Source organism: Centroberyx affinis, unplaced genomic scaffold, assembly GCF_046629955.1.
Source record: "Centroberyx affinis isolate AG114_WGS23_722 - 3 ecotype Tasmania unplaced genomic scaffold, CSIRO-AGI_Caff_v1 ptg004412l_1, whole genome shotgun sequence".
Classification (NCBI taxonomy): domain Eukaryota; kingdom Metazoa; phylum Chordata; class Actinopteri; order Beryciformes; family Berycidae; genus Centroberyx; species Centroberyx affinis.
Window position 1 is genome coordinate 75,096 of NW_027282091.1, and position 12,645 is coordinate 87,740.

General features: G+C 40.3%; 3 protein-coding genes across 6 annotated transcripts; 2 read left to right on the plus strand and 1 right to left on the minus strand.

The window, feature by feature from the left end:
• LOC139664999 (ecto-ADP-ribosyltransferase 5-like) lies at nucleotides 1-3,844 on the minus strand. The gene is made up of 3 exons (XM_071543933.1): nucleotides 3,716-3,844; nucleotides 3,248-3,383; nucleotides 1-2,427 (listed from the first exon to the last, which is right to left on the minus strand). Exons 2-3 carry the CDS (start codon nucleotides 3,374-3,376, stop codon nucleotides 1,567-1,569), a joined length of 990 nt encoding a protein of 329 aa, XP_071400034.1. The 5' UTR covers nucleotides 3,377-3,383; nucleotides 3,716-3,844; the 3' UTR covers nucleotides 1-1,566.
• A 180-nt stretch (nucleotides 3,845-4,024) lies between these two features.
• Nucleotides 4,025-8,759, plus strand: LOC139664996 (GPI-linked NAD(P)(+)--arginine ADP-ribosyltransferase 1-like). Of its 3 annotated transcripts, XM_071543928.1 has the most exons (4): nucleotides 4,025-4,037; nucleotides 4,304-4,403; nucleotides 4,679-4,818; nucleotides 5,153-8,759. In XM_071543928.1, exons 3-4 carry the CDS (start codon nucleotides 4,681-4,683, stop codon nucleotides 6,059-6,061), a joined length of 1,047 nt encoding a protein of 348 aa, XP_071400029.1. In that variant the 5' UTR covers nucleotides 4,025-4,037; nucleotides 4,304-4,403; nucleotides 4,679-4,680; the 3' UTR covers nucleotides 6,062-8,759. The 3 variants fall into 3 exon arrangements, with proteins under 3 accessions (XP_071400029.1, XP_071400030.1, XP_071400031.1); XM_071543929.1 differs by lacking the exon at nucleotides 4,025-4,037 and having other exon boundaries at nucleotides 4,196-4,403; XM_071543930.1 differs by lacking the exons at nucleotides 4,025-4,037; nucleotides 4,679-4,818 and having other exon boundaries at nucleotides 4,196-4,403.
• A 2,150-nt stretch (nucleotides 8,760-10,909) lies between these two features.
• On the plus strand, nucleotides 10,910-11,942 carry LOC139664997 (ecto-ADP-ribosyltransferase 5-like). 2 transcript variants are annotated; one of them, XM_071543932.1, is made up of 2 exons: nucleotides 10,910-10,980; nucleotides 11,115-11,942. In XM_071543932.1, the coding sequence occupies exons 1-2, from the start codon at nucleotides 10,910-10,912 to the stop codon at nucleotides 11,851-11,853; spliced, it is 810 nt and encodes a 269-aa protein (XP_071400033.1). In that variant the 3' UTR covers nucleotides 11,854-11,942. The 2 variants fall into 2 exon arrangements, with proteins under 2 accessions (XP_071400033.1, XP_071400032.1); XM_071543931.1 differs by having other exon boundaries at nucleotides 10,910-10,975; nucleotides 11,092-11,942.
• The last annotated feature ends 703 nt before the right edge of the window (nucleotides 11,943-12,645 follow it).

Below are 12,645 nucleotides of genomic sequence, written 5' to 3' on the forward strand. Positions count from 1 at the left end.
TATATTCTTTATTTTCACCTTGGTATTTTGTATTATTCAAAAATGACATGTATACATCAATAAGCGATTTATTTTGAAAACTGTGACAGGAAGTCCTATTTCTTTTATTCTGACTGATACTGATAGAGTTAGTTCACTTAACACAGAATCTATCCCTGCAATACTAATTATATTCACAACAATGACAATATCAGGGCAATTGCTCAATTAAACATTTTAATTCAGAGATTGGGGTGTAATTCGGAGATTGGGGTGACTTGGGTGTCATGATTGATGACCAACTAACCTTTAAGGAGCATGTGGCTTCTGTTGCTCGGTCATGCCGATTTGCCCTGTACAACATCAGGAAGATCAGACCCTACCTATCTGAGCATGCAGCACAACTAGTACAGGCGCTTGTAATATGACTCCTTGACTACTGCAACTCCTTACTGGCAGGGCTCCCAGCATGTACGCTCAAACCTCTGCAGATGATCCAGAACGCGGCGGCGCGTCCCAAAAGAGCACATGTCACTCCGCTGTTCATATCCCTCCACTGGCTCCCAGTTGCTGCCCGCATCAAGTTCAAGTCCTTGATGTTCGCCTACAAAGCAGCAACCAAAACAGCTCCGACCTACCTGAACTCCCTCATTCAGGTCTACGCTCCCTCCCGCTCACTACGCTCTGCCAAGGAGCGGCGCCTGGTGCTGCCACCACAACAAGGCCCTAAGTCTCTATCCAGACTCTTCTTCTGTGGTTCCTCGGTGGTGGAAGGAGTTACCAAACTCCATTCGATCCACAGAGTCCCTCTCAATCTTTAAGAAAATGCTAAAGACCCAGCTCTTTAGTGAACACCATCTCACCTGATGGACTGTGCAATCCAAACATAAAAACCCCCAAAAAAACAAAAACTCTTTATCTGCCTCTATGCCTCTCTATGCGCTGCCTCGTAGCACCTACTGTATGTCTTGTTGGACCAGAACTTAGCTTTATGGCACTTATTCTTGTTGTTCTCTCCTGACTAGAACCTTGCTTGTGTTGTATTAAAATCTCATATGTACGTCGCTTTGGATAAAAGCGTCTGCCAAATGGGAAATTGTAAATTGTAAATTGAGATAAAAAATCACCTTGATCTGCATCTCCATCTACAGTAGGTGGGTTGGTAAATCAACAGCATAGCAGGAAATTATTACTACTTTACAAAGTGCTGTTCGGCGTTTCGGGTCTCATTGGATTTGTCCATAATCTGTAGTTGACCTGAACATCTAGCCTTTGTCACTGGAGAGTAATTTAATGACCAACTAGTAAAGTTATGTATTCATTACCAGAGCACCATACTACAATATGGCAAGTTGATTAGTCAAAAATAGGGAGCAGAGGTAATACATTGACCATAGAATGTAGCTACAATATTATCAGCTGGAAAGTGATGAAATCGCCAAAAAATAGGATACATTGCTAGTATGTAATGTTTTTCCTTTTTTTCCCCCCTTTTCATTTAAATTAAAAAAAAAAAAAAATTGAAAGCTGTATATGCTTTGATATGCTTTGAACTTATAACACTCTATTACACCTAAACCCTACCCTCTAAATCACAACTCCAGAACTATAAGTGTCATTGTGTATGGGTGAAACACTGTAAACAGCAATTTGCTTGCACTTTCCTAACACCTTCACAATGACAAAGAGCAGCAGCAAAGAGGCAACAATGATACTACTGATGATGATAATAGGCCAAAACGAATCCATTGGTGATGCAGATATCGGATGCAACGTATCGCTCCCTCTATCGTAAACACAGTTCAGATTACTCCTCAGTCTGTAGGCTACTTTACACCGCTGTGCATCTGTCTGAATGCCGGTGACAGTGAAAACCTCATAGGGAGGAATCAGCACCTGGCCGTCTTGTTGCAAGGCTGAGTACTGTGTTATCTCAGCACCGAAACATGTGTAAATCTCAAAACAACAAACGTTTCTCAAAGAGTTTATACTCCGGTTGAGAGAGCTTAATATGAAGGTGCTGAAGCGCATCTGTTTGTTAGAGATGTTCAGATTTAAAAACGCCTCTGTTCTGTAGTATGCATTAAGACATGACACTTGACTATGTTTCAGAATCTGAATGGCTTCACTCAGGTAAAAGTAAAGGGAGCGGTGATCGAATGTTTCCGTAGCAACAGTTCTTTCTCCTGGTCTGGCCTCAGTCTTGTAGTCTTGGCTGACAGGGAGTAGTGTGGCATTTGTGTACATGTATATAGCAATCGAATGTTTTTTGCTCATGTACGTGTGTGCAGGCTCCTTAGCTTTTTGCTCTGCATCATCCCAGGATTGACTTAAGTTTATACTATCCCACTTCTGCATCATTTGTTTATCAGCCACAACTGTTGGTTTGGATCTGCAGTCGTCATACATGCTGTCACCGGGGTCATGGGTCATGTCTTGAATATCATTCTGAAACAAGAAGACACAGTTTCTCCAGTAGATGGCGATACACACTGAATGTACAAAACATTAGGGACATCTTCCTGATATGAGCTGCAGCCTGTTTTGCACAATCCACAGTTGTTTCAAAGCTCCAGAATCCTTCTGTAACTCGCCTGCTTCTCTTTATCTACATCTCCTACTTTGTGATTGGTAGAGATTTAATAAGGGAAATCAATAAGGGATGATGCCTTTTACCTGAATTCACCTCATCAGTGTACTTCATGAAAACAGTATGTGTCCCTAAAATTTGGTGCATTCAGTGTATGTCTGTTAGATCAGTGGTTCTCAACATGGGGTCCGGGGACCACCAGGGGTCCTTGAGGGCATTCCAGGGGGTCCCCAGTAAATTGATGAATTGTTAAACTTCATTATTTTGTCATTTTAGAATGACTATTTTGATCATAGTTTCACTGTTATCTCACTGCCTACAGTACAGATAGTCATGGAATTCTGGACAAAATCATATCTGACAATAAAAATATTCTCAGATTTGGGTCCGAGAGACAAAATCTCATCAAATGGGGGTCTGTGGCCCTAATGTGGACTAAATTAGGGGTCCTTGATATGAAAAGGTTGAGAACCGCTGTGTTAGATAGTGTAGTTTCTGATCAGAATATGACTCCTTTTCAATAAGATGAGTTAGTCCACCTGGAACATGATTTTATTTTATTAAAAGCCATAAACCTTTACTGTTTACCTGGTCAATCAAAAGCTCAAGAAAGAGAAATTTTCTTATTTTCTTATTTTTTTTTTTTCCCAATTTGAAAGGTTCTGTAGTGTTAAATACCTTTTCAGCGGTATCATGCCAGCTAAATGTTAGAAATATGACACTGAACACCAGCGATCCCACCAGAAGAACAAGAGAGGTAATGGCACATGTTTTCTTCTGCCGTGTTTGCCTCTCCCAGCAAGGCATACCGCATCTGAAACAGAGGAGATGGGCTGTGCAACAAATATGTACCACAATGTCGTCAAATTAATAATTACAGTTTTAGAAAATGATTCTCCCTGTTAAATTTGTGATAGCACATCAAACTGTTGGTTGATGTAAATGTAAACAAATGTAAACAAACCCTAACCCAGGTTAAAGTTGTTCTGGTTATTGACTAACTGTACTGTAAATCCAAATTAGAATAGGTAGGAAAATGACATGGAATGATAGTAGTACAGTCTGGTAAAACATTACAGTCCTGCATGTGTAGTTTAGCAGTTTTGAAAATAATTGTATATTTTTGGGTTGCTTTATTTAACTTACCAGGTCATATGCAGCACTATGATCGCTATAAGATATGTTCCATGCCAGGAGGATGTTTCTCCTTTTTGTCAGAGAAAGCCTCTTTTCAGAAGTGAAGATTTCTTCTGTTTTAATCTGTCATTTACTGTGTGTGTGTGTGTGTGTGTGTGTGTGTGTGTGTGTGTGTGTGTGTGTGTGTACTCAAGATGACTTTCTGTTGCGTAGTTTGCAAGCGTCTCTGCCAAACAGGATTTACCAGTGTGACCACACATAGTTCCTCCCTCTTAATTCAAATGCCAACAGTGAAATGACAGCATGACAAAGCTTTCATTTACAGATGGCGGTATGTTTGCCCTCCTCTCTCTCTGTCTCACACACACACACACACACAAACACACACACACACAGCAAAAGAGGATATGGCACGAGAGCTTGTGGTTTCTTATCAGTCAATATTTTTTAAATGTCTCATGCATTATAAGATCCACACTAACTTTGCCGTTGAGCCATCTCATAGCTTGAGCTTTGACCAAAGGTGAGGAATGCCTGTGCTGTGTGGTTGTACCGGTAAATCCTGTGAGTTGAATACTGGTTGGAATTTGCTTGCAGGCAAAAGACAGAACAGCAGCACTCTCAACATGTCCCTGTTTGTGACTTGTCACCTCTAAGGAATATAATGCTCCTGTTGAAAGCACCTGGCACTAGAAAGGTAAGCTAAAAATATCAGAATTAATACATTGTTGGTGGACTGTATGAGTGTTTACAGGGGGGAAAAAGAGTGTGAGTATTGGATGCTGTTTATGTATGCATTTATTTAACCTATTGTAGCCAATAGGTTGGCACTCCTACCTGCAGATTTAAAGTGTGATGGACAGCAGTACAATGCAAATAGTTGGAGAATATTAGCGTGATGTTTTTCTTAACTTGCGTTACCGAGCCATATTTAATTCTGAGATGTAAATTATCCTATTTTATGCTATTCAGATATGAAGCTCAGCAAGAGACCAATGTATAAGAAGATACCATTGAGAAACTGGGCAACCGTCTGTGTGTTGGTGGTGGTGGCGCTCGTACTGTATCGAGACCCATTTCTCATACTGTGGTGGCATGAGCAACCCGTGCAGGTGGGAGGACAGTTCGTTGTTTTGAATGCATCAAAAATATCATAAGATGTATACTTGTTATTTGTATGTGGAGCAGCATTGATTTAATGTACATGATACAGTACTGACCAAATAGAAAGTCCATCTTAATGAAGAATTGAAAATGAGTCTTAAGCAGAACATGGCATCCGTTGTAAAGGATGCACCACCAAACACACACACACACACACACACACACACACACACAATACCCTAATTGATTATATTGAAATTGCAAAGAGATTTCCATAATATTTGCAAGACTTGATTCTGCTCAATCACCTAATACTGTGTTGCTTCCTGCCTCTAATTGCAGAGGAGTGAGATTGTCGCATTGCCTCTGGACATGGCAACTGATTCCATTGACGACATGTACGACGGCTGCCGATCTGAAGCAGCAGCTATGATCGACGAGCTTGGCGTTTTCGAGTGGCACGTCAACAGAATGTTCAGTATAGCTTGGGCCTTGGTTGAAAAAAAAGCAAAGAAGCCTGCGCACGAGGACTTGGGAGAAGACCACGCCACGGTTCTATACATGCACACAGATGTTAAAGTGAAAGAAATCCAACAAGAGTTCAGCAAAGCGGTGAAAACGGGGAAACACGAGTACAGGCCGTACGGATTTAAGTTCCACTATTTCTACTTCTACCTGACCGATGCCATTCAAGTTCTGCGGCGAAATCAGACATCCTGCAGAACCACCTATCACAGAACCGGGAGACACTTTAAGCAGAATGTCATCGACAAAGAGATGCGTTTCGGCGCTTTCACCTTGACGGCTTTGAGCAAGAACGCATCCGGTTTCTTTGGGGACGTTTCTTGCTTTGAGATCTATACGTGTTTTGGTGCTGAGGTCACATATTACTCTGCCATAGACCAAGAGGGACAGGTGCTGATTCCTCCCTACGAGGCTTTCAGAATCACAGATGTCCTGACAGATAACCAGTGGTGTACCGTGGTCTACAAGCTACAGAGCACCAAAATACCAAGGAGCGATTTAAATTGTAAATTACATCAACAATCATATTTCGGATACGTTTCAGGAGGCTGGCCTACATTCAGTTATGCGATTACATCAGCATGCATTATTCTGTTGATTGTAAGCTCTTTAGTCCTTATAAAACTCAGGCAGAACTGTTTTGTTGCTGCGGTGCTGGGCGGACTGCTGCTGCTCATAGTTACTGCAGGGATGTGGAAAATATGGCAGTGGATCAATCAAGGGTGAAATTATTGCTGTCTTTGAAGGCTGGGACACTTTATCTAGTGGTGTTTCTATTGAAAGAATGTCAGCAGGTTTTAAAGTCACAATGAAATGACCAATGACCTTTTGACCTTTTTAGCCAGTTCTCCATATCAGGTGCGGCTATTTATCAATAAGTGCAAAAAAAAAAAAAAAAAAAATTTCTGTAAAACGATGTATCTTTCTGGTTAGTTCATGCTGTAGTAGTAGGTGTACATAAAAATTCCAACCAATTTATTTTTATTTATTTCATCTTTATTGCACATTCATGGTCCATAGTAGTGATGTTACATTCGCGAACGATCCGATTCTTTTCAACGGCTCTTTGGTACGAACGAAGGGAACCGAGTTGTAGATTAGAGCGGTTCTTTTTATCGTTGTGCCCAAATTTCACTGCCTGCCCTAAATCCACTTAGCCTGACGTGCCAGATTATCTATCTGATTTGCACTAAAATATGTTTTGCACAAAAATTCATTGGACTTGTTTTTTTATTGTGCCAATAGAAGTTTTCTAATATTAAGTGTTGCATGAATTGCATTCAAGGCAAGGCAACTTTATTTACATAACACATTTCATACAGAGGGTAAATTCAAAGTAGTAAATTCACTGACAAAGCAGAGGGAGATGGCGTCACCTTGTGTAATGTTTACAATGCAGATCATTGACATTAGGTCTGGTAATACGAGTAATTTAGTGCTGCTAAACCTAGTCCACACATGCGAAATGAAATTATATTGGTGGGATGCCTTAGTTTGAATCTGATCCAAATCTTACCCTATCATTATCCTAGTGATTATTTCGCATATAAACCTAGTAACCCTTGCCCCCTAAAAAAAGAAAAAATAATGATGAGCCGTTCAACGGCTCTTTTGAACCAGCTCTCGGAAAGGAACGGAGCCATAAGATCCGGCTCCCTTCAAAGAGCCGTAATTCCCATCACTAGTCCATAGAAAAGAAAAGAAATAAATAAAAGAAATAAAGTAAATGACAAGTCATTGTTTGTTATTCAGAACAGTAAAATACAATACAATACAATACAATACAAAAAAGAATACAGACTAAATTTTACGCCAGTGCTCCCTGAGTCTAGATGAGTAGTGAAAACAGCTCTTCACAGGGTTGCTTAGACCTTCCATGATGCTGTTCACTGACTCATCTAAGCGACACATAAATTTATGCATCAGATTCCTTATGACTGTCAGACATGTGGGAACTCCAGAGTGGACAAATATAGCTGACTAGCACTATGATATCTGGGAACACAAAGAAGCAACCGCATGGCATCATTATAGGCCAGTATGAGCCTCTGCATGCTACCGTAGGTGTGCTGTGTACAGCGGTGTACAGAAGACAGGGAACATTTTACATCAACTGAGCACATATGAAATTTACGACATAACATGTTGGCCTGAGCATACAGTTTGGAGCGCTGCCTATAGATATCTCTATCATCAGTTAAATCATCAGTGAAATAATGACCAAGGTATTTTATTTGGATTGTTACATAAATGAAACATTGGAAAGACAGATTTCCTATCATCTCTACCACAGACTATCAATGATACCATCACCGATTTTTTAACAATACTGTCTGAATGCGCATAGTGACTGAATGTTCAATGTACTGTATATTTGTAAAATTGTGTATATAGTCTACTGTTTATCATATGTCTTGCACAGAGCCATTGTACTATACTGTATATGAGGTGCTGCTGTCCCTTTACCATGTGTGTGACTATGTACTGTGCTATGTAAATTGCAATGTTACCACGTCAGACTCCTGTGCAGTAATGGGCAAATACAGACATTCTGATTCTATTCAAATTTGTTGTCAATGGGAAAGTAAGCCATATTTTCAGTTCCTTAAAAGTTGACTTTTTTGGGATACAGGACATTAATGTTGTCATATTGACATTAATAGGTCTCTCTTTGATCCATTTCTAACTGCAGTTATACAAAGAGTTGTACAGAATAGTAGGATATTTTTAATTTTATTTTGGATTCATTTTGTTTGTTGTGTTTATTTTGAAGACTTTAAGTATCAGGTGGTGTAGGATACCAGTATGTTTTTTTTGAGGTTTTCAGCACGCACCTTATTGAAGACTCACCTTGTCTCTCCTCGCTGCTGCTCTCTGGTGGATCGGGTCCCAGGCTCCCGGCCCACATCTGACTACAGATTGGAGAGTCTTACCTCTACACCATCTCTGTTCACCACCGGCCTGCTGGAGGCTGCAGTCTGAACTGATCTGAGGTCTGTGAGTTACTGAAGGAGTCTTTACATTAGATATCTGAACTGATCTCAGGACTGTGGAAGAGGTTTGAACTTTGCTAGCAAACTATTTTTAACCAAATTTACTTTTCCACTCTTGGTGTTGAACCCAGCTGACATGGTGCGACTCTTTTCAACAGAGGTTATCAGAGCTAGAGTCCACAAAGCCTTGCTGGTCCAAAAAATGCAAACCACTTCTGGATGAAATGTATAAAATGAACAATCATTGATTCATTTTATTATTTTTCTACTACTAGTATAGCCAACAGAATTGCCAAACCACGTGGAGAAAGGCATCAGTACACTAAATAATAACATCTACTCAGTTCAAAATGTTATGGTGGAGGAACCCAACTCCTTGTCAGTGTTGTGGTTGTTACTGGAAAAAGTTATAAATTAAACATTACTTGTAACTTTTCTCAAAAGCAATAAATTGCTTTACTTATTACTTGATGAGGAAAGTAATTAGTTACTCTTCTCATTCCATTACTTTTGTGTTACACCCTATAACGATTGTGCTTGGCTTACTTGCATTCATTGGACTGATAAATATTGTTGAGCTAAGCCACAATACCAGCAGAAGAATCTGAAGAATGAAACACAAGTAATGACCGATCAGTTAGATCAGTAACTGTACTGTGATTACTGAAACTGGAACAGTAATGCCTTACTTTGTTACAGGAAAAAGTAATGTGATTACAGTAACTGACTTTCTAACGAGCTGGAGGCCTGGCCGACACACTGGAACTACAACCGCTTTCTCCAAACTTTAGATTTTAAAATCTTTAAAAAAAAAGTCAATGTAATTTTATATCTTGAAATTTATCAAAATATGTCACACAATCTGATAATGGTAAATCACAGCAGTCAGTACAAACATTTGTGAAACAGGAAGCTTTGGAGGTGAAGGTTGGATGAGACACTGGCTGACTGGTTGTCTGTCTGCATTGCTGACTGGTTGGTTGAAGAGGAGGAGACGCTGCTCACTGGATGAAGAAGAGGAGGAGGCACTAGCTGACTGGTTGGTGTGGTCTGACCCACGCAGAATTAAACAGCATCGTTCCTCTTCTTCCTCTAAAATAGCTGAAAGACTGTCTCAGTCCTTTGCACTTCTGAAACAGAAAGGAATAATTCAGTTAGTAACAATATAGTGCTGCAATTTGTCTTTGCTTACCAGGAACTCTTAGGTAAGAAAAATAAACATAAAAGAAAAGTGTGCGGATTGGTGGATAGGTGCCATGGTGTTACTATGTGGTTTCTAGGTGATTACAAGTGGTTGCTAAGGTGTTACTAGGTGGTTGCTAAGCAATTACTAGTAGTTGCTTTACACTTTAACACTGTTTAAATAACAGCCATTGCCGATGTGCACTGGGTCCATTTTGTTGTTAGGTGTATTTTCCCATGGCGCAGCTGAGGGCATCACAAGCAAATTCAGGTCAGGCAGTCATCTGTCGCTTCGTGACATGATGCGCTTCGTTAGATGGCCTCTAAAGGGCGTCTTTGACTGCATGATGCAGTGTTTCCCATACAGAGGCACAAAATCAAAAGTTGCTCAGTATATAGAAAGTGATCTAAATCGATTTCTAATGCGCCTGATGTCAAAGCACGTCATGTCTGTCATTTGGAGACGCACAGACAGCAGAGCAGCAGCATTGAATTCAATCCACAGAAAGTGGAGTGTTAAGTGAAACTTAACATTCCACAGTTTGCTCCAAACTCCTGTGTTAATAACGGGGAACAGTAACCTGATAACTCGTCTTCTGCTGCCCTACAAACTTCTTGGGGTTTAAGTCACATTAGTGGATTTAGGTAATTTAACCGTGTCACAGTGCTTCAGTGCATAGTATTGAACACACGCGCTGTGGGTCTGTACAGGATCTGTGCTTGTGTGTTCTATTGACAACTGCCTGCCTGCATTAGTCCCAGGCATACAAACCCATATGATTCATGACAATCAAAGCAAAATGAATTGAATGAATGAACTGGAGAGCTTGTTAAAAACCTAGTCCCGCCCCTGATTGGAATGAGCCACAGCTGTTGGCAGACCAGCATTAGCTCCAGGACAACTAACAGATATCCCACAACTCACAACAGTATTACAGTGTTTTTTGTGAACTGTGGTAAGTGAATAAAAGCAAGTCATTTAACTCTTTTTCTTCTTTATTTATTTCTTCCCTTAATGTCTCTCTAAAACATTCCCTGTGTTTCTTCAAAACAATAATTAGCCTGATTCAAATTCCTGTTTGTCAAGCCTAGTACCTCATTTTCAGCTGGGAAATGCATGTGATTGGATGTATTAAAGAAGGGGATAAAGATTCTGAAAACCCTTCCATAACTTATTGATCAGTCATCAAAACCCATTTCAATCCATCCAAACAGGTTTTACGTCATTGTTTTAGTCTTTCAATAACTCACAGAAGCCTCCTATTTACACTGCTGAGCAGTTTTGGAATAAGTCAACAAATAATTTCACTCAAAATCAAATAATGATTCCATAAGTAATCAATGGGGTCTTGTTTACTGAAAGAGGTCTTATGTGTGCAGGTTTCTACACTGGTGGAAGATGGCAATGATGGCAGTTTGGGCAGCTGTCATCATGACCTATGGAGTCCCTACAGGAATGGCAGAGGTAGTGTGTGTGTCCTGGCTTTTTAGTGTTAGTGTTTCTCAGGGTGCTCATGATCTGTAAGTAAAGCTATCCCAAAGCAAGATTATTAGTTCTTATTCTGTGTATCATTTTCGCAGAATGCTGCTGAACCGGCGTTAAGAGGTCGTCTTTCACTGGACATGGCTCCCAACTCTGTTGACGATATGTACACTGGCTGCAAGGACAAAATGGAAACCCGCGTGAAAAAAGAATACCTGGAGAATGAAAAAAACAAAGACAGAAATTTCACACAGGCCTGGGGCGAAGCAGAGAAATACTACAACAAAAAATGGAAGAAAAAGGGGAAAAGGCCTTCCACCGCACTAGGAAAAGAACGGGTTATGGCTATTTATGTTTATACCCTCGACAAGCCGAAAGTGTACCTTGAGTTCAATAATGCAGTTCGAACCCAGAAATCTAAGTACAAGACCACGTTCAGGTATCACACCCTCCACTTTTTCCTGACGGACGCTGTTCAAACGCTCAACGCTCGCAAACCTGAGGCAGAAAAATGTCTGACCGGCTACCGTAGGGTGAACAGCTACTTCGGCAGAGAAAATGTTCTAAACAAGGAGATTCGGTTTGGTTCTTTTACCTCCAGTTCCATGGGTTGGTACCCCAGCGCTAGCAGATTTGGAGACAAGTCCTGCTTTGAGATCGTCACCTGCTCTGGAGCTGATGTCTCGCTGTACTCCAAGCTCGGAGAGGCGGAGAGAGAAGTCCTGATTCCTCCCTATGAGGTCTTTAAAGTCACAAAGGTCAGGAAGAGATCTGAGGAGAAGAGTCTGCCATGTGAGGTGGTCTATAAAGTGAAGAGCACAGGCAAAACCCTTTCCAATCTCAACTGTGCTCTCGTCTGACCTGATATGCCTACAGTCAACTGATTTTGGTTTAACAATGATATTTAAATTAATATGATAAATTAAATATTAGGATATATAGGAATACACCAGGGTCATATTATACCTCTGAATAATGAGGATTTGTAGATTTCAATAAAGACGGGCATCACAACATTTTGTCTATCCTCTTTACTATACGCATAGGAAGTGCCACTACCTTAATATCTGAAAGGCTTGAGAAGTTGGGCTTAAAAACTGAATGGCCACAGGAGTGAAGAGGTCAGACTGTAAAAGAAGCATTAAATTATGAACCCACTAGATACCTGAGAATTAAGCCTTGGATCTAAATTGTTACCTGTGTCATCTGGATTTAAATCAGAAGCATATGGTCAAGAGTAAGGGCAATAAAAAAGATGTTATAAAAAGATAAGAACATGGATTAGAAACAACTGTAAACCTGCCTAGTATGAGAAAGTAAAGGAGAATGTTTGTTTTGCAGTGACAGGGAAACAGTGCCATCTAGTGGGAGGTAATAACAGCCACACAGTGGAAGATGTGGTGAGAGGCTAAATATAAGTATCAAGTGACAGCAGGCAATACATCAGATTATATCTTCTACCTCAGTGGGGTGGAGGTGACCTGGCCTGGGCATTTTCTCATTCTTTTCCTCTGTTATCAACAAACATATAGTGTAATGGAGTATTGTGATGGGAAATGGGAGGTAGAGAACAGACCTAGAGAAAAAAAACAACAAAACTTGGTGCTTTGCAATAAGTTAAAGGTACATTAGGCAAGATTTTCATATAAAAA